The 21119-nt window shown below is 38.4% G+C and overlaps 2 protein-coding genes and 1 long non-coding RNA gene across 5 annotated transcripts; all 3 read left to right on the forward strand.

Annotated features, from left to right (window-relative positions):
• Window positions 1–1255: 1255 nt before the first annotated feature.
• Window positions 1256–3846, forward strand: LOC131312548 (putative F-box protein At5g55150). Its single transcript, XM_058340395.1, has 2 exons — window positions 1256–1643; window positions 2373–3846. Exon 2 carries the CDS (start codon window positions 2455–2457, stop codon window positions 3634–3636), a length of 1182 nt encoding a protein of 393 aa, XP_058196378.1. The 5' UTR covers window positions 1256–1643; window positions 2373–2454; the 3' UTR covers window positions 3637–3846.
• A 3779-nt stretch (window positions 3847–7625) lies between these two features.
• LOC131312549 (dihydropyrimidinase) lies at window positions 7626–21082 on the forward strand. Of its 3 annotated transcripts, none has more exons than XR_009195903.1 (14): window positions 7626–8000; window positions 9225–9356; window positions 10613–10664; window positions 11412–11681; window positions 11797–12008; window positions 13879–13999; window positions 15958–16045; window positions 16165–16243; window positions 19002–19089; window positions 19187–19227; window positions 19331–19383; window positions 19474–19630; window positions 20641–20892; window positions 20924–21082. XR_009195903.1 is itself a non-coding variant. In XM_058340396.1 (13 exons), exons 1-13 carry the CDS (start codon window positions 7902–7904, stop codon window positions 20830–20832), a joined length of 1614 nt encoding a protein of 537 aa, XP_058196379.1. In that variant the 5' UTR covers window positions 7628–7901; the 3' UTR covers window positions 20833–21082. The 3 variants fall into 3 exon arrangements, 1 of the variants encoding a protein (XP_058196379.1); XR_009195902.1 differs by having other exon boundaries at window positions 7628–8000; window positions 9195–9356; XM_058340396.1 differs by having other exon boundaries at window positions 7628–8000; window positions 9195–9356; window positions 20641–21082.
• LOC131312551 (uncharacterized) lies at window positions 14006–15745 on the forward strand. Its single transcript, XR_009195904.1, has 2 exons — window positions 14006–15407; window positions 15675–15745. It is a non-coding gene; the product is annotated as an uncharacterized LOC131312551 (long non-coding RNA).
• Window positions 21083–21119: the final 37 nt, after the last annotated feature.

The following is a 21119-nucleotide window of genomic DNA, read 5'->3' on the forward strand; positions in this document are numbered from 1 at the left end:
GCCACGAGAGAATAAAACTTTTCAAAGTTGAAATTGATCAAAAATTACTTTCGATCAACCATATCACATTCAAATGAGTAATCCGTGTCATCAATTGAAAATGACTTGGTGAAAGAGGTGGATTATACAAATTTTAATTGATACTTTTGCTTCTAAAAATACAATACGAGTAATATTCAAGTGATACTCATGCGTTTTTGAGATAATATGTATTTGCTTATTTTGAGACTTTTTATTTTGTGTTCATATGTAATGATTAATAGTATTTTATATTTGTTTAACTTTCTCATATTATGATTGTTGCTGTAAAAATTATTAAGTATTAACTCTTTAAAGACGCATTTTTTTATTAGATTTTGGGCACTAAAAATTTTTGAGCGGACCCGGGTATGATAATACACATTTTTTAAACCACAACGCTTGTTCAGATAACTCCGTTCCCGAAGTGAATGGGCACAAAATTAATGGGTGACATCATCGTAATACCTTGGGTGAACGTAACAGCAACAGAGAGGTACTATTAGAAGTACGAATCTTAAGGAGGAAAAGCAGAATTTCCAGGACCTGAGGGGTCCAGTGGTCTAATTAGAAACCTTAGAGGAGGTTGGTGTAATTATAAATTCCAAGGGTTAGTCCGGTTAGGTTGAGTTCCGGTAAGATTTTATTGGCTTGTGCTTCTTCAATTTTTTTGTACGTTTGTTAGTTTTGCGGCTCACTTTTTCGGTTTAGAAATAGTAAAAAATATGCCTTTTAACCATTATTTTTTTAGTTTTATCTCGGATATTTTCAAAAGTATTTGGGTGAAAGTCATAATTTTCTACTTTTTTGATTCGCCTTGACGAGATGAATCACTAATCCGCAAAATTTAGTGGCAAAACTAACTAACCAAAAAAAATGAATATAGACAAAACCAAAAAAGGCCCCAGAACCTTAGCGGAAGGGTTTTTTCCACAAAATTAATCACGATTCAATTCTCAGATTCAGGCCTCAAAAAGTAATTTCTCGTGAAATTTTCAATTCCAGCATAACCTGACTCGAAATAAAAAAGAAGATATGGTCGAGTGCACGTAAATTGGTCCGGACAGGCGGCCTGAAAAAGTAATTTCTCGTGAAATTTTCAATTCCAGCATAACCTGACTCGAAATAAAAAAGAAGATATGGTCGAGTGCACGTAAATTGGTCCGGACAGGCCCGACTTCTTTGGGGAGAAAAAATTGAAAAGGACAAAAGCATTAATGCCGGATTGGTTTACAGGGGTGTCGACTGTGTTGTAAAACTCGCATTTCCAGGTGGCTTCGAAATCTCTCTTCAAAACCTTCGCAAAACGCCTTTTTCACTCTCTTTCCAGTCGACAGATCCCTCTCTCTCTCCTAAAATCACATTTTTTTTCCTGTGCGTTTGTACGATACCGTTCGATTTTCAATTTCTCTGTCTAGGGTTTTTGTTTATCCAACCTCAATATAAATTCCTCTCCGATTATCTGCTCTTTGATTTCTCAATTCTCTCCTCTGGGTTCCTCCCTTTTTCTCTGTGACTACAAAAAACCAGACACTTGCCCTTTGTTTGGTTCTTGAATTCTCTGAATTAGGTTTCAATCTATGCGATCGAAGGGCCTTACCCAGTTTTCAGCACAGAATTGCAAGGTAATTTTACTTGGCTAAAAGTCTCCAAATGTGTAGAGTTTTAGAAATCCTAATTGTTCAGCTCTTGATTCGTATACTCTATATCTCTATCTCTTTCACACACGCACGGACGCACGCGCATGCGCACACACAAACGCACACAGATGGGCATATTCCCTCCCTTTCTTATTGGGTTTGGTGGTATCGATTTGGTGCTTCTTCTTTTTCTTCTTTTTTTGTTGTTGCAACTTTCGCTTAATTTCAATCCCTGTTTAATTGAATTTTAATTGCATTTCTGGGTTTTCTTTTTTGTATGTGATAGAGTTGCATTTCTGGTCTTTAATTGCCGGTTCCTAGTGCTTTTTTGAGGAATTTGATAGCGCTCTCTCTCTCTCTCACACACACACACACACACACGAGCGCGCGCTGTGTTTAAGTTTGCATTTATGGGTTTTCTTTTTTGTGTGTGATAGAATTGCTTTTCTGGTTTTTAATTGCCGATGTTTTTTTGAGGAATTTGACTGCGCTCTCTCTCACTCTCACACGCGCGCGCAGATGTTCCCACTTTTTTGAGATCAAATGTCTAATCCTCATATAGTAGTTTTTGTTTAATTCCCGTATAAATAAACTATGTTGCTCCATTCCATTCTGTATAAGGTAGAATTGAAATTAAAGATATAGACATTAATTGCCGAATCTTTGTGGGTTTTTCTTTGTCTTTAAAATCAAATCTTACTTTATTATCAACAGGTAGAGTGAAAGAGGAAGACCGATTTCGGTGCGGTTGTTCCTCTTTCTTCGATAGTAAGCGTATCCCAGTTAGAGGGTGGACATGAGGAACTGGCTAGGACTCCCCGTAAGGGATTGGTCACAGTTGCCTGACGATTTACTCCTACTGATTTTGAGCCGAACCAATGCCGTAGAGGACTTGATTGTCTTCTCCGCTGTCTGTCGTTCTTGGCGATTCGTTGCAGTTAAAGAGTTCTCGACTCGACGCATCCAGCTTCCGTGGTTGATGCTGGGTGAAAACCATGGTTCCGAAACAAGAGGGTTCTTTAGCTTTTATAGCAGCAAGCATTACAATGTAATGTTACCAAACATGAGCGGTAGGCGGATCTGGGGGTCTCAATATGGGTGGTTGTTGGTTCTAGAATTCAACAGGCAATTTTTCCTTTTCAACCCTGTTACCCGAGTTCGGCTCGATTTGCCACCTAAGCCCATCTTTAAGGGTGAATTCGATCACGATGATCGACAAAATCATGCGGCTTCGGTTCCTGGATTTGTTCGGAAAGCTTTTGTGCTGAGATATGCGTCTGGGTCAGGGTCAGGGTCCAGGCCGGGGTCGAGCACGAATCATGATCGATTCTTGGTTGTCGCAGTGGGAAACGTGTCGGGTAATTTGGCTTTTGCAAAACCAGGAGGCAGGAATTGGATTCAAATAAGGACTCCGTTTGGTCGCATTGAGTCGGCCGCATGGTGTAACGACCGACTGTTCGCGATTATGGATACGGGTAATCTTCTGAGTTGTGAAATTTTTGATGACTCGTCTTCCGGCACGTATGAAGCTAAGGAGTTTGCAGTAGAGCTAGATCCTGTACCGGCGTGGAATAATAGCAGTCTGGTGGAATCCTCTGGTGATCTCTTTTTGGTGGTACGATTCTTCAGTGGCGAAAACAGTAAGAATTGGCACAAGACGAAGTATTTCGAGGTTTACAAGTTGGATTTCGAGGCCAAGGAGTGGGCGAAAGTGCAGGAATTGGGCGATCGGGCGTTGTTCATTGACGGCGACAATTATGCCATGTCTCTGAGCGCGTCAGAAGTCAAAGAATGCAAAGGCAGTTGTATCTACTTCGTTGAGAAATACTGGGACAAGTGGGGAAGATACTTGGGGAGCAACGATGTGGGCATTTTCAGCGTGGTTGATCGGTTAATTATACCTCACTTCGTCAGTGATGCTTTCAGTTCGTGCGCTGTTCGCCCAAATCCAATCTGGGTAATGCCGAGTTTGTGTTAGAAATTCGCTCGTGCCGTCGTTCTCTCAAAATCATTTTGAACTCTGTTGTTTGTGTTGTTAAAGTTGGACAAAGTGTTGTGCTGTTTATGGACACACTGTAACTTCTGGGGCTTGGAAATACTTTCCAGCTCCACATTTTCGTTTCTTTTGAGGATGTTGAACTTACAGACTACAGTTGCTTATTTATACAATTTTTTAGTTGTACCGGAATCAGACACAGATATGAGCTTCTGTTGCTTAGATGTGTTGTTACAATGGTGTTGATGTTGTGTGCTCCGGCAGCTTATGAATCTGATTTGAATCTGATTTAGTGTTAAAACAAAAAAACACTAATTAAACCTTTTTTTTGTTTTTTTGGTGAAAAGGAAAAAGAAAAGGTGAGCTTGCTGCAACTGAAGTGAGAGCTTCATGTCAAAAAAAAAAAAAAAGTGAGAGCTTGCATAGAACTTTTTCCGTCATTAACGCATCATACATTTTTGTTACCGCGAGATGAAAATTTTGAAGCCGTCCTTGTTTATTCGTACGTGTAAGCCATCTGTTTGGTGGGTTTTTTTTTTTTTTGCAGTTTACAAAATATAGAACATTGAAGAGGGCACAAAAATGTGTCTTGAATTCCTGAACTTGATTTCTTTTTAGTTTTTAGAAAACACATTCCCATTTGTATATTTTCATTAAGTGGTCTCTCTATTTTCTGAAATTTTATTGGATTTGTAGAACATGAAAACCGAAAAGAAAACTGATACCAAACAACCTCTAAAGCTTTTTGAAAAGAAAACTGATTAAATGGATACCAAACATAGGGGTGTTCAAGAAAACCGTCCGAACCGTAAAACCGGTCCGATCCGGACCGAACCGTCCAATTTGGTCCGGTTCTGTGGTTCTATGGTCAGGTTATGGTTCCAAAAAATAAGAACCGTTAATTTTGATTCGGTTACTGGTTTTCAATTAATGAACGGTTGTTAGAACCGAACCGAACCGTTTAAAACTAAGATAAATATAGATATACTTATGTGTGCGTAATTAAATATGTACTCGAATTTGGTAGGTTAATCTTTTCTTTGCTAAATTTAATTTATTTAGAGATGAAATTTCATTTATTAGGAAAGCTTTTATTTTCTTCCTTCCTTTCCTATTTCACGAAATTATCTTTTTATTTCTTTAATTTTATGAGTTCATATTTTGTAAATAAGTGTTTGATGCTTATTGGATAGAACCGGAACCGAACCAAAACCGAACCGGTCTTGCGGTTTGGTTCTGGTTAGGTTCCATGCATATATTGGTTAGGTTCTGGTTCTCAATTTTCTAGAACCGTTTGAATGGTCCGGTTACTGATTTTCTAGAGAACCAGACCAATCCGGACCGTGTACACCCCTAACCAAACAGCCTCTAAAGCTTTGGACTTACCCAAGATGTAATAGTAGGATTTAGCAATGGATGAATTTCCTGTTGGCAATGGATGAATTTCCACTTGAACGCTGCTACCTACTCACACAGATTGTGCTGCACAGATCGTACAATTTATTCACCAATGTACTCTCTTTTTTTATCCGACTAATCACAATGTACTTCACTTCTATACAAAATGATTCATCTAAGGGTCATCATCGGACTGGGCCGGGCCGGCCCCGCCCGCCAAGTCACTGCCAAGCCCGCTCACTGGCCGGGCCGACCGGGCTTTTCTTTTTTGGCGGGCCGGGCTACCTACCATAAATTGAAGCCCAAGCCCGGCCCACAGGCTAGCCCAATTGGCAGGCCGGTGGGGCAACGGGCGGGCTTAAATTTCCTTGGACAAAACTAAACCAAAGGAAAAAAAAAAGGGTTTTGTGGGATTTTGGACTAATAGGCTGGCCCGTTGGCGGGCTTTTGGGCGGGTAACGTGGGCGGGCTCACGGACTGGGCCTACAGGTGGGCCAAGTAAAAATTCATAGGCCTGAGCTCGCCCATTACAAACTACGGGCCGGGCTAGCCCGCCCATTTTTCGGGCTCAGGCCGGATAAAAACCCAGTGGGCCGGACAGATTTTGAACGGGTCGCGGGCCTTCGGGCTAAATGATGACCCTTAGATTCATCCATATACACCCCCTGAGGTTGAGTTTTATAGTAGAGAGAAACTTGTTTTATGGACCGTGCATAAGTTAAAAATGGAACTACCAATCAAAAAAAAAGTAAAAAATGAAATCCGCACGATATCATTCTACTGTTTCGGCAATCAATAGTATAGATTTTAAACAACATTTTTTGGGGAAGAGTTAGACTATAGTTAGACTGTCGGAAAAGTTTGTTTAAAATCTTAACCGTCCAAAATATTTTTAGACACATTCAATTCACCTCCATAAAAACTTATCCACCAAGCTTCGTAAATAAGTTTTTCTCTTTATAATATGTACAAACAAATTCGCCCTCCTCTCCAGAAAATGACTCTCCCATCACTGAATTTGTACTTCACTTTAAACCGGACCCGGGGACCCTGCCGAGCGGGACCCCTGCCGAGCGGGTGCCGAGCGGTCAATCCGGCCGTTCATCTCGGAATCAACGGCCCGAATCGAAACATCTTTTTCCTTTTCTTTTTCTTTTTTTTTAAATCCGTTCGGTACCTTTACATCCGGGCCATCCAAAACACTTTTGGACGGCCGAGATGCGCTCGGCACCGCTGCCAAGCACCTCTGCTTGGCAGCATCTCCCAATCCCTTTAAACCCCGTTGGTTAGTTGGCTACTTGGCTTGGCTGTTGCACGTCATCCCAATAAACTTACAGGGTAAATTACACTAAACTCCCCTGAGGTTTCTGAATAAGCCCCTTAAGGGACCGGAAGTTACAAGCCCTTCCCAGAGTTAATTTTTGCATTACACTTGCCCCCATCCGGTTAAAAGGACATTAGCTCTGTTACTATCATGGCTAACGTCATTTTGCATAATTACTGTTGGAAATTGATATTCGCGCTTCACTTTTTACTGATGGCACTCCGCTTTGTTCATAGAGTTCACGTTAAAATTGAAGCGCCATTAGTAAAAAGTGGACCGCGAAAATCAATTTCCATTCCTGTTCTCAATGAGATTTAGGAAGGCTTTGTTTGGAAAATGTGAGAAGGAAGGGAAAGGGAAAGAAAGTTAATTTTCTCTTCCCTTTTTGGTTGGAGAGGAAAGGGGAGAGAAAATAGCAAAATAGTCTAAATAGAGTTCTAAGAATAGTAAAATTTCTCTCCTCATTTTCTCCCATTTTGTTTCGGCTGCTGATTTTGTCACTCATTTTTTTGTTAACGCCACTCTCCTGCAATTGTATTTTTGGTGCAAAAATACACTTGCAGGAGAGTGGCGTTAACAAATAAGGGAGTGATAAAATCATTTCCTTTTGTTTCTTACCTATTATCTCCGACATAATTTAATTGTCTTTTTGGGGAGTTCGTATCATTTTTTAATTGATTATATTTTATAATTTATAATGTTTTAGGTGATTTCAAAAACATTGTAGTATAAAATAAATCGAGATCTATCAAACAAGATTCATATTAGATATAAAATTTATTACCAATTTAAAGATATAATTAATTTTTTTATCCGATTAAAATAAAACTGAAACAAATAAATTAGGATGAAGGGAGTAATTTATTTTCTCTCATCTTTTATTTCCTTCCACAAGCTCTGTTCTTTCACTTTCAAAGGGCACTGCTATTCGCAGCCCTCTATTTACTCCCATAGTCCGTTAAAAATTTTCAATTATACTCGACAGTTAGTTACTGAAATTGAGATATATTTTCAGCATCCAATTACCGAAATATAATATTTTTTTCAACAGATGTTTACCGAAAATGTATGTTCGGCAGTTGTTTACCGAAAGTTGAACATATTTTCGACATGTAGTTACCGAAATATAATCTTGTTTTCAACAGCAATTTACCGAAATGTTATTTATGATTTTCAACAATCATTTACCGAAATTTAGTGGGCTACGGGAGTAAATAGAGGGCTGCGAATAGCGGCGCCCCTTTCAAAGCATCCCGAAAAAACAAAGAGAAAATTACAAAAAGTCGTCGAAAAATAAAGTTCCTTCGCTCTCAAAAGTCAAAAATCAAGAACGGAAAGTGGAAAATGGGGTACTCTTGAGTCTTGATTGTCCCTGATATTGGATTTTAAAATTTCAAGACAAAGACCCAATGGGCTCTTAAAGCCAATAGCAGCCTTTTCCTCCGTTCTTATCCCATACACTTTCCCTTGCTCGTCGATAATTTAGTAGCGAAGCGATCCCAAGGACATCACACTTCACAGATTCATGATTATGGCTGCGAATCCTAGATTCCAGATGACCCTTTTCCCATATTGTCTCACTCTTCTGCTCTCAATCTTTTCATCAGTATCAGAGTCCAGTCAGGTATTGAATCATGCTTCAATTTCACTTTTCATTTTTCAAGTGAAGTTCTTTTTTTATTTTTTTTAGAGCTCACCCACTTGCTTGGTTGCCTAGAAAACGTAGGAAAATGCAATTTTGAGAAAAGTAAGACGATTTTGATATGCTTTCTCAATTTCATGTTTGGTTGTTATGGAAGAGGGAACAAAATGATGGACTGATTGTTGTTGGGTTTTGGTTTTCAAGAACTGAACAGAGTCAGTTGAACCCAGTGCTCTAAACAAGGGATTAATCGCTGCCGGGGCCTATCCGATTAGGTCTGACCAACGATTAATCGCTGATTACTAATTAGTATGCACCGATTAGTCCAATTAATCGCTCGAAGGTGGCCACCCGCTCGACTAGCGCCTAGCGACTTTTATAGCGACTTTTAACATTGGTTGAACCTATTCTTCTAGTGTTTGCCTTACACTTAGTACTACTTACTAGAGTGAAGTTCCTCAGGTTGGGCTTTGAACCAAACACTCTAAGCATCACAAAGAGTAAAAGCAATCACAACTTGGTGGCTCGCACCAGTTTTTACTATATTCGTGAATGAAGAATACGAATGCGACAATGGCTGTTAGGGTGGCCACCACCGTTATATTTTCTAGTTTTTACATCAACGGATACCTTAGTGACCAGTTTCTTTGACGGGACTAATAATAAGTCATTTTTCTTTTGGTGTACATGCAAGAAACCTTGCTACTCTAGCCTAATCTAAGGAATGGAACCCTACGGTGAGACTTGAACCCATGATCTTTTCCTGGTAAAGGGAGCACCTTACCACTTGTCTACCCTTTATTCTCTAGTAAGGCATTAATAATTCATAGGATATGATGTCCCACTTAGTTGGATTACCTGAGATTATATACCTGACAATTAAGATTGCTTGTAAGAGCTTCAACTGAACACTGAATGTGTGGTCCCCTTGGTCCAATGCGACGTTCATATTCAGTCAAAAAAATGAGCCCTAATACCTTCTACTCAGAAGATATGCGTGGTGTCGTGTCCAATACCAAGTAGGCTTCACAAACACCACAGCTCTTACGTTATTTTCTTTCTTTGTTTGAGTTCAAAATATGAAGGGGTTAAGTGGAGGTTTCGATTTCATTTTGTAATTTTGGAATAAAACAGAAGAATTGGGCTAGTTAAGATTATTGATATGCTTGTTGACAGTTTTGTGAAGCTGGAATCGGTTACACGCAGTGTGGAGCTTCACCTTATTCATCGTCAAAGATATTGATAAAGGGTGGAACTGTTGTAAACGCTCACCATCAGGAGATTGCTGATGTGTATGTAGAAGATGGTATTATTGCTGCTGTGAAACCTAATATCAAGGTATATAATAGTCTTTTGTACTCTCTTGTTTTCGATGTTGTTGGTGGAACTTATCAGTTATCACAAAGCCAGTGATGAAAATGTCGTTGCCTGTGAAGTTGGGATCTATTAGCTTCGTAAAGGATTCTTGATCATTTAAGAAATTGGCCCACTTTGCTGTTTATTAAGCATGATTTAGTTGTATGTAAGTAACCAGTTCCCTGTCCTGAAGAAGGTGATTCTCATTGGTTCTTTATGGATTATTGAAACATTTTAGTAGAAGAAACAGAATAATCAGTAATCTCGCAAGATAATGAAATAGAGTAGGTTAGGGGAAGATAACATTGATAGTTGTATGACAGAACTATATAGGGTCAAGGAGCTTTTCAGTTATAACTAGAAAATAAGCAATACTGAGTGTTTACATTTTTTGAAAACTCAACTGTCAGATATAAGGCCTTTGTTCTGTTCCCATCTTTCAAAAATATTTTTGATGTAATGAGTGGTAATGAGTGGAGAGAGATAGATAGATAAAGTTATTGAGAAACGTGTAGAGAGAACATTGGGTTTCTCAAAGATGGGAACCAAACAAAGCCGAAGATTATGACCTTTTTATAAATGCATGTGCCATAAGATAATGAGCTCAAGTATTATGCTATGCCTCTTGCATGATGCATTTCATGGGAACTAACTTGCGGTTTCCTAGTAGTATCTTTGTCCAGGGTTCAGTTTTGAACTTCCATTCCATTCCTTGTTCTTTTCTCTCTAATTTCATAACACATTGGACCTCAATGATTTCCCATTTATGATGGGTAATGATAGCTCCCCCCTCCATTTGTTCTCACTGACGGGCGATAAACAAAGGTGACAAATAGATTATCCATAATTCTTATCTTGGTTAGGCATACTAAGATGTTCCTTGATATTTGGTACCTGACTTCATGGTTTAATTGAAATACGAGCATTGACTAAGTTTTTTATGGGTGGTGGAAAGCGAAACCAAATCAAACAGAGCCTCAAGTACCAACCCATTGGGGTTGGCTACGGGTGCCGGAAAGATTTCTGCAAAAATAACTGGAAATAATTGTGTTGCTGATTTAGGATTGTTCAAGGCTTTGACCTACTGCAGTTTACAGTAGGCATGACAATGTAGCTACAGAATCTTACATACACATGCCTTTTATATGTTCTTTACAGGTTTTCTGTGCGAATCTATTTGCAGTTTCTTTTTATTGTTTGTGGTATGATTGGAGCCCATCTAAATATGCCATCTGCAGGTTGGTGATGAAGTTACTGTGCTCGATGCCACTGGAAAGTTTGTTATGCCAGGTGAAACTTTGTTTCATAATTGGGTACACAATAGCCTAGAAATGGCTGTTACGTCTCTAAACTCTAATGTTGGTAAAGTAGTTTAAGACTTGAGATGATATGGATTGGTAACTTTAAAGAATTAGTATGCCATGGGTAGATTTTCCAAGATTAATGTGGCTAGTGAAGTGCTTTAAAGGAATTCATAGTGGAATTTTTTATGCTTTGCATAGAGAGGCTGTTAACTAAATATTCACAAGAGAGGCTGTCAACTAAATATTCGCAGTTATAAGCTGGCTATTCGCTACAAGTACAAAGATCTGTTCTAGCAATTTGCCATCCATTGATCTCGTCAGTTTTGCCCTTCGAAGCATAAAAAAACGTTACTGTGTATAACACAACCTTGACATGGGAATTGTCATGCCATCTTTCTGAAGTCAACTGTTCTACGTCATGTCTTGTTAATGTTTGCTCTTATCATCTATTGGGCATAAGGAATGTAGGAAATACTTTCTCTTCTTATTCTCCAATCTGGGTGCTGCTTTCTCCAATTTTTGAATTTTATGATTATCACTTCTTTGCTTGGTGGTTTTATTTGTTTGTCAAAGTCATTTCATCACACAATTAGATATTATTATTTTTGAAGTCTTTGAGGGTGTACATGGATCTGTTCTCTGTATGTTGCATTATTGCGAATACATGCTTGACGTAATTACGCAGAGCTGATTGTAATAACAGTATGTTAACTTTTCCTTGTGGTGTTGATAGGAGGAATTGATCCTCACACGCACATGGCCATGAAGTTTATGGCTACCGAGACCATTGATGATTTCTTCAGTGGTCAGGCTGCTGCATTAGCTGGGGGAACAACAATGCACATTGATTTTGTTATTCCAGTAGAAGGGAGTCTATCCTCTGGTTTTGAGGCCTATGTAGAAAAAGCCAAGAAGTCCTGTATGGATTATGGTTTCCATATGGCAATCACCAAATGGGATGAAACCGTGTCAAGAGAGATGGAGATCATGGTTAAGGAGAAAGGTTTGTATGCTTTTCTTTCATCTTATATCTGATTGAGATAACTAGCTTTTAATTTCTTTATTTTTGCATTGGGGCAGGGTATAATTCTGAATAAATTGTTTGTGTTAACCTGAAGGTATCAACTCTTTTAAGTTTTTCTTAGCCTACAAGGGGGCTCTCATGGTCAATGACGAGCTTTTACTGGAAGGGCTTAAAAAGTGCAAGTCCCTTGGTGCCTTGGCTATGGTCCATGCAGAAAATGGGGATGCTGTATTTGAAGGACAGAAAAGAATGATAGAACTTGGTATTACAGGTCCAGAGGGACACGCGCTTTCAAGGCCCCCAGTGGTAATTTTTTAAGATACATTCTCTTCTTCTATATGTTGGTTGTGTGCATTGCTCTTGGATGGAGCATCCTTTACAAACAAAAACCTGTACTCTTTTTGTTGGTGAAATCATCTGGTTCAGTTACACGACTTTGTAGGAATGTTCCCATGCTGTTTTCTGCAAGGAAAACCCCCCCGTAATGTCCAGTTTTCGAGTGGTTTATTTTTGGGTTCCTTTAGCGAAGATACAGTAATAGTTAGGTAAAAGAATGTTGAGAAGGACTCAACAGAGTCAACACAAAGAATGCTTTTGTTTTGGTGTGGAGCTAAATTGGTTAGTCCTTTATGGTTCATTGGGCATCAACGGGAACCTCTCACTGGTTTTTGAAATTCGACATCAGGAAGTGTGTGCTTTATGCAGAGTCGAGTGGTGTTTGTCACCTAGGAATATACATTTCCATCTCATCTTCTGGTTTACAAGTGTCTGTCGATACTGAATTTCTTAATTTTTGTCGATCATGCACAAGTGTGGAGTGCCCGTCTTTTACATTCTTGACCCTTTCAATATCAACCACTCTAATTCTACGAATTTAAAGTTTTTTTTTTTAATTGGGTTCTGTTGTTTGTATCGTCGAATAGCTTAATATACATTGTTGGACTCATTTCCTAACAGCTTAAGCTGTGGGACAATCGGTGACTTAACATGGTATAAAAGCTTTGATTTGAGGGACTTGGGGTTTCCCTCCCAAGGTCTCAGGTTGTGCTATCAACTCTTATGGGTCCCGTCCATACGGGACTTTGCTCCGGCTTTAAATGGCCCCCCCGCTAGTGGATGGGAGTATTGGTTTCCATGGATTAGTAAAGGTGCGGGCAAGCTTACCCGGACACCCTAAGATATTTAAAAAAGGCTTTGATTTTTGAGAGGTCTAGGGTTCAAGTCTCGTCATTTGCATTTATTACCTTTTTGCATTCTATTTCGCTGTTTGTTAGCCACTCCATGCAAGAAGGGGTTGCTCATGAGGGATGGTGTTAAATAGTTTGGCATAAATTATTGGTACGTGAGGGATGGTGTTAAATAGGTGACTTCACATGTATGTGTTGCTTAATATATATACCTCATTTGCTCCTAGACGCTGGAATAAATCAGTAATGCGATGTTTGGTTTGTTTTTCTTTTTAGTATTCTAAGTTAGACTTTTTTTAACATAGTAATTTCTTCCATAAAAGCCTTCCAAGTTAGACTTTTTTTAACATAGTAATTTCTTCCATAAAAGCCTTCATTCTGGCAGAAGATTTTCGAAAGATTTGGCGTATACAAATTTTCCATCCTTTGATTAGCTTATCTTCTTTATGCAACTTGGAATTGTATTCTAGTTATGAAAATTTGATGCGTTACAGGGCGGTATGTTGGGCAACTAAGGAATGACATATCAATAACGCCAATTTCTTTAAGATGAGGATATGCTTTGATGGACATGTCATAAGACGATGAAAGAGAGAACCAGAAATATCTAAAATGGTTTGAGTACTCTTTCCTGGTGCATTTACTGATCTATGAAATGGTTTGAGTACCACCAATTGAGGATACGCTAAAAAAGAACATACTAAAATGGTTTGGTCATGCTTTATGAAGATCAGTAAATGCACCAGGAAAGAGTAATGGAAGCATTGTTGAGTGGAAGTGCTTGGGGTAGGAGAAGACCTAATTGACCTGGGATTGAGTAGTAGAAAATGATACGACTTAAATAGATTTCGTTGATCGTAGAGCCATTGACCGAGCAGAATGATAAAAAAGAATTCTTTTAGTCGACCCTATTGCTTGGGACATTAGACTTATGGTTTGGTTAGGTATGTTTGACATGTAATTATCCTCTTTGGTTAATATTCATGCAGCTAGAAGGCGAGGCAACTGCTCGAGCTATTCGTTTGGCTAGTTTTGTAAATACACCTCTTTATGTTGTCCATGTCATGAGCATTGATGCAATGGATGAAATAGCCAATGCTCGAAAAGCAGGTTTGGATTTTTCATATTATAGCAGTCATTATTTTGTGACTTTTGTCTAGTTTATGTGCAAACTCATTAATGTGCAAAGACATGATTTATATGCTTCTACTGTAGTACTAAATACATAACAAAATCCTTGGAATCATGTTGGCTTTAACAACCTAAACTCTATTCTTTTTATCCACCTCTTCTAGACACCTATCAATGGGTTCTTATTGGACATCTTTCGTTCTTTAGATTCCTGTAAGCTTCAGCTTATAACTAAATGATTCATATATGGGTTCTAGGACTAAATACATAACAAAAGCATTGGTTAGGAGATCCTTGGAATCATGTTGGCTCTAACAACCTAAACTTTATTCATGTAATCCACCTCTTCTAGACACCCATCAATAGGTTCTTATTGGGCGTACTTTTGTTCTTTAAACTCCTATAACCTTCAGCTTACAACTGGTGACATGTTAATTAGGATTGAGTTTCTCCTCCATATCAGCTGATGTTGGTCTTGTTTCCTGTGACCACACCACCTCAGATGACCTCTAATCTTCTGCAAGACTGGAGATGTTCTACCATCTCACATGTCCTCCAGTTTCTTCCATCCCTTGTAACATGTTTGTTTCAGTTGCGTATATCTTTTGTGATGTTGGGACACAACAGAATGTACATGGAGCTCGCTAGCGTTCTAGCGTCAAACCATACCATACCAAACCTTAAGTCTCAATCAGTTGGGTCATGCCAGAAATATAGTGTCAAGAATTTTTTGAACAACTTAAGGAGCCATTCTATTTAGATTTTGGAAATCTGAGTACGATATCCGACAGGGGTAATAATACTATAACTACTCAAAACTCGAGGGGGCCATGGCCACCCCTGGCCCCCCATTTCTTCATTGCTGGCTGATATACTACCAATGTATGTCTGTGCTCTATTTGCACGTGGAAAAGGGTGCTGATTCTTTTCAAGGTGCAATGAAATCTCACCCGGTATGCTGAATATTATGGTCTGACAGACCTCTGGTGCTTACAAAAATATTTCAACCTTTGTATGTCACTCTGGTACTTCAAGATATCATCTTTGGTCACTTGTATTGTTACAGTGGATTGCGATACATTGGTGATGATTGAAACCACGGGAAAAAAACAAATTGTGGTTTCGTTCCGATAGTTATCCTTGGTTCTTTGTTCAGAGCTACATAACAGCTTGGGTTGATTTGTGCGTCAAATAGCTTTCAGATGTTCAGTTTACCATTGAAGCACTTTCACTATTGTGCTAAACAGGTGGTTATATTCCACGACTACATTTATGATTGGTTGACTAAAAGATGATTTAGCTCCTTTTGTATCTGATTTATTATGAACTTTTAGTCTTTGTGGAAACTTTATATCCACCTTAAAACCAATTGACAATGAGTGGATAGGTCCCAAATGTTATTAGGTGATCACCTATTCCACCCCAAGCAATGTTGGACTATATTTCCTTAACATCCCCCCTCACGTGCAGTCGCATTTGGGGTCTGTCACGTGTAGCCTCTTTTTGAGTCTATCATCGTGCGGCCTTTTTGCTAGTCTGTCATCGTAGGGTGTGGATTGTGAATTTTGTTTTTTAAATGTGACGTGGAAGGGGCTCTGATACTATGTGGAAAATTTATATTCCACCTCAAAACCAACAGGCAATGAGTTGAGAGGTCCCAAATGTTATTAGGTGATCACCCATTCCACCCCCAAGCAATGTGGGACTATATTTCTTTAACAGCCTTGATAAAAATGTTGCTCCTTCTTTGTGTTCAACTTGTCCGGCTGTGCCACCTTTCTACCCTTGTTTTTTTGTTGTTGTTATAGGCTTTTAATTTATACCTATTTTTTTAAAAATTGAATTTATGCCCCTTAGTCTTAGCGTATAGATTGCATGTCAAAAAAAATTAGAGGATCACGATCATATGAACTTAGTTTCTGATTCGCTAACTGCAGGGCAGAGGGTTATTGGGGAGCCTGTAGTGTCTGGGTTGGTCCTTGATGATTCTGGGCTGTGGGATCCTGAATTCAAGACTGCGGCTAAGCAAGCACCTTCCCTCTCTCTCTGCTTCAACTTCTTAATATTTCTATTTTTTCTTTGTTTGTTTGTTGTCTTTCAGTTTCAAATGCCGGTGAAGAATTACGGTCCTTCTTATGTTTCAGGTTTGTCATGAGTCCCCCTATTAGGACATCGGGACATGGGAAGGCTCTCCAAGGCGGCCTTTCAGCAGGGATTTTACAGGTTTTACTCTCATCATTATTGTTGATAGCATCAACGGTATTATCAGACCAGTAACAGGTGTTATTATGCCATCTCCAAGGGTGGTATGATTTCACTGAAGTTGTGCATTATGTGAAAAAAAGTGTAAAAAGTAGGACCCATTCTTTTTGTTATGTGATCAATGGTGTGTGTTAATTTAATAGGAGTAACTGAATGAGTGCTTCGATGGTGGTGTTGAAATGTGTATTAGAGCATCTCCAATCACGCTACATATATTCAAATGTAGAGGGTGAACATACTCCAGCGACTAGTTTTAATTCAATGAGTGTGTTAAGGCATCCAACTCAAAACTAATTGGCAATGAATGGAGAAGCTGCCCAGGCTCATATACTAGTTTCAGAGGTTATAATTAACCAATGTGGGACAAGCTCTAACAGAGTCCATAAAGAGATGCTAAAATTAATCACAACTCCAACCCAAATCTCTATATCTATCTCTGTTTTCCCAAAAAAAAAAAAAAACATTTCAGCACTCTCTCTCCCAAACTTTTACCAGATATGTATATTATAGATCTTGTTTTAAGTGGCTTATCAATATCTTCCTATTAATACCAAGTTTATAATATTTGATGTTAATGTATAGAAGTTTTGGATCTATATTTGAAAACGATTTTGGATCTTCATATTTGGAAACTCACAAAAAATAGAGAGTTCACTTCAGTTTTTGCTTTAGCAACAGTGACTTTCATATTTTAAAATCTGGTATTGTAAAGTTGGTATTAATAAGAAGATATTCGTAAGACATTTAAAAGGAGGTCGATATTACAAATGTCCGGTAAAAGTATGTAAATTCTTTCATTTGAACTTTTGAAGAAAACGTGTGAAATGTTTGTATTTCTTTGAAAATTGAGATTTTAGTGGGAGTTGTAATGAATAATAGTGTTCTCTATATGGACTATTTGAACTAAAATTTTTTCCCTGTGGAGATGCTCCTAGCTTGATTGAAGTGTAGAACAATATACATTTCTACGTATATATGCATGTATGGCCCCACCTCCTTTTTTTTCTCTCTCTTCCCTTATCCCACTTTCTCATCTCTCCGTCCATTTATCTGACAATGGCTCCTCTCTCTCTCTCTCTCTCACACACACACACATGCACACACACACGCACACACGAACACATTTTACTCTACTATTAACCTTAGGATTTGAGTTAGCAACTAATGAACTTCTGCTTGTTAACTCACCGGTTAGCAACCACATTGGAGCATATTTTGTTCCCTTTGCCAGTTATTTGTCTAGTTGGCAGCTTATTGATGACACTAAAAGGGGTTAAACGTCATTATGGAGATGACCTTAGGACCTTGTTGACCCTATTCCAGTGGTGTTGAGGCTTCTATGTGATTTAGTATCGACTTCGCGGAGAATTGGAATATGGACTTGTATGTGTTCTTTCGACCATGGTATTGACTTTGTATTTAGATTATTCCTTGATTGCAGTTTTTTTTTTTTTGTGTGGGTAAATGAAGAAATTATTAGAATGAAGAAACAGGATACAAATCAAAGGGGCATCCCCCAGATTAAAACATGGTCAACATGACCACCACCAAAACTAGTAATTCTTCAAAGCAAAACAGACAACCCAAAACAACCTGTCTTACACTTTGAAAACTCGAAAAAAGAGCATCAAGCTAACTCACAAATTCGAGCTGGAAGGTGCCAAAGGGAAGAGAGAGACAGGTTTGCATTTGACTTCTGGACTCTTCTCCATGAACAGATGCAAGCTCTAATATCAGTTACAGTTTTTGACTCCAACAACTGAAAACTAAGGCCACAATGTTGAAATATTATTCTATTACGCTCACCCCATATATGGTAAATAGCCGCTGCTAGTACAATTTTTGAGACCAAGCTAGGGAACTGAGAAACACTATGACCTTGTCCCATCCATTCCATGATCTCAGCCAAACCCATTGAATGGACAAGGATCATTTAGTTTGGTCTGCAAACCCCTCCAAACCTGTAATCTACCCCGGTAGATAATCTGCCCAACACAGCTAACCACTGGATAATGGACCATCTGGGGATAGCATGTTTAAACCAAACAACCTTGTACCAAGCCACCAAGTGTTTAGGATTCCTGAAGGCATGCCAGGCAGACGGTACAGAGAACTTTCCATTAGGGTTCAGATTCCACACTACAGAGTCTTCATGAGATACCTTAGACACCAAAGAGTTTGGGGTGGTCCTCAAAATTTCTCTAATAGCTGGATTTCTGGCCCTAGGCCACTGCCACTGATTGTTCACAATCATAAAATCAACTTTGGTTTGAAGGCTCCTTCCTAAATTATACACAATTCTTGAACCAAACTTTGCAAATAAAGGCCCTAGTGGGTGCCAGTTATCCAACCATAAGAAGGTGTTTCTTCCATTCCCTATCACATAAGTAATCCAAGGCTACACCATAGGCCTTAGCTTGAAAATCTTTCGAATGGTCCAGCAGGCAAAAGTAGGAGTATGCATATTCCATTAACACTGATCCTTAATTACATATGTATGAATCCATTTTATCCACAAGGTGTCATCTTTTAGGGCAATAGCCCATACGGATAGGGCAGTTATTGCATTTTCTGATAGCTTACTACCAGCTATTAGATTCTTAGACAGTTTTTATGTATGTAATTCAGGAGTGCGTCCTCTCATAATCTATAACATGTTTAACCTGCTTTCATCTTGCAATCCTGTTAATTTGGTCAAAAAGCTCTTTATATTTTGCAGCTAGTTGGAACTGATCACTGTGCCTTCAATTCCACGCAAAAAGCTTTTGGCATTGATGATTTTCGTAAAATACCAAATGGGGTCAACGGTAATTACGTGTTTTAATGGTTCTTAATATCTCTCTAGTGAGTTGTCATGACATGTGTCAAACCTATTCTACCTTCTAATTTGTGCATGTTTTTTAGGTATCGAAGAGAGGATGCATTTAGTTTGGGATACGATGGTGGTAAGCTTCCCTGAGTTTGTGCTTTGCCTATTGTTCTGAGCAGTTTCATACGCAACTGTATTGTGTCAATACTTTTTACAATCAAATATATCTTTTCTTCCAGGAATCAGGCCAAATATCAGTCACTGATTATGTGCGGATAACAAGCACTGAATGGTAGAAGTTTCCCTAATGTCATGTTTCTTGCGATTGCGTCCCAGTGCCAGAATTATGATAAGATGAATGACAATGTTTTATTTTGTTCAGTGCTAGGATCTTTAACATCTATCCAAGGAAAGGAGCAATACTTGTTGGATCAGATGCAGATATAATCATACTCAACCCAAATTCAAGCTTTGGAATTAGTGCGACTTCTCACCACTCTAGATCCGACACAAATGTCTTTGATGGAAGAACAGGAAAGGTAATAATTGGTGCATGTGTTGCTAACTAATTTGTTAGATAACTCTGTTAATGTTAAAAGAGAAAGGACCTCTGTTGCATATAGACTATCTAGTTATCCCTGCGAAGGGGTATTTTGTATTTTGTATGCTGTTGTGGATTGTTCTTTTTGTAAGTCAACTCATCAAACAATAAACCAATACATTATCACAGGAGCGTATACTCCACGAGTAGACAAACAAAACAAACGTTTTCCATCTTGTCTAAGTTTGTTCTTCGTGTTAGATCCATATTTCCTGAATCTTTGCAGGTGAACGCTTGCAATGGTTTATTTGGTAAAATCAAAACGAAGTTTGATTAGTAAATTTAGTATTAAAGTTGGGTGGATGCAAAAAATTTGCTGGTGGAATTTTAGTTTTTGGATCCTACCTAAATATGCCATCATTTGAATGTGCATCTCACTTCATCCTGTATGATTCAGTATCAACATTGAATGTAGAAAAAATGATGCAAATTTAGTGATGACTGAATAGATGTTAATTTAAGACAAATGAGCCTAGATGTTATTTCATCCTTTGAAGGCCAAATGTTGTTACATGCATATCTGGGATCTTCAGCTTACCCTTCATGTTTGCCTCATATGAGTTTAATTGCTTATAGTTTCTAATTTGTAAGCGGATGTGCTTATCTGGCATACTAGTTGTCGGTAGAACTGTAAGATTCAACTCATATTTGTGTATATACATTACAGAGAGATAGATATATATGTTTCTCTTTGATAATATAGTTTCATTGGAAGAAGTAAAAGGGGAAGCTGCCCATGTATAGCTTCTATGATTACCTTTTTAAACAAAAATGTTTAATGCAAAATGAATTACCATGCCATTGCACAAGCATTGCAACTATAGATAATCTTGAGACCTGCTGTATTCTAAGAACAGGCTTGGATTTGAGCTTATTTAAATGTCTGGCCTGTTTCCCATGGTCTACTTTATGTCAAATTTCAGTGAATTTTGTGTTATGTTTTCTCAGGGAAAGGTTGAAGTAACAATTTCCAGAGGAAGGGTTGTTTGGGAAAACGGTCAGTTGAACGTTGCCCCTGGTTCTGGAAACTACATAGAAATGCCGCCTTTTGGTTATCTTTTCAATGGAATTGACAAAGTAGATTCAAATTATCTCTCTTCCCTCCGAGCTCCAGTAAAGCGATCCAAAGCCACAAGTTGAGTTGCAGGTTCTCTTTCTTTTACTAGATATATTACCTTAGTGGGAAAAACTTGAAAACCTAGTACTGAGCTTTTTTATTTTTTTTGATCCGAGTACTGAGCTCAAGTTCATGTAAATACAAGCTCGAATAAGATAAAAGAGACAGATGTCAATTCTGATTATATCCTGTGTGTAAAAACTATATGCAATAATAATAGGAATTATGTAATAAATTCCTTTAGTTTAATTAGTAGATTTGATAAGAACAAAATAGTCATATTCCTTAGATTTCCCATATATTGAATTAT

This window comes from Rhododendron vialii, chromosome 13a (genome assembly GCF_030253575.1).
Source record: "Rhododendron vialii isolate Sample 1 chromosome 13a, ASM3025357v1".
Taxonomy (NCBI): Eukaryota; Viridiplantae; Streptophyta; class Magnoliopsida; order Ericales; family Ericaceae; genus Rhododendron; species Rhododendron vialii.

What these genes read in the sequence shown, in the direction of transcription:
- LOC131312548 (XM_058340395.1), top strand. Translation starts at nt 2,455, where the DNA reads ATGAGGAACTGGCTAGGACTCCCCGTAAGGGATTGGTCACAGTTGCCT.
- LOC131312549 (XM_058340396.1), top strand. Translation starts at nt 7,902, where the DNA reads ATGATTATGGCTGCGAATCCTAGATTCCAGATGACCCTTTTCCCATAT. An exon ending in TGGAAAGTTTGTTATGCCAG is followed by an intron (nt 10,665 to 11,411) that starts GTGAAACTTTGT and finishes TGGTGTTGATAG; the next exon opens with GAGGAATTGATCCTCACACG. An exon ending in CGGATAACAAGCACTGAATG is followed by an intron (nt 19,384 to 19,473) that starts GTAGAAGTTTCC and finishes TATTTTGTTCAG; the next exon opens with TGCTAGGATCTTTAACATCT.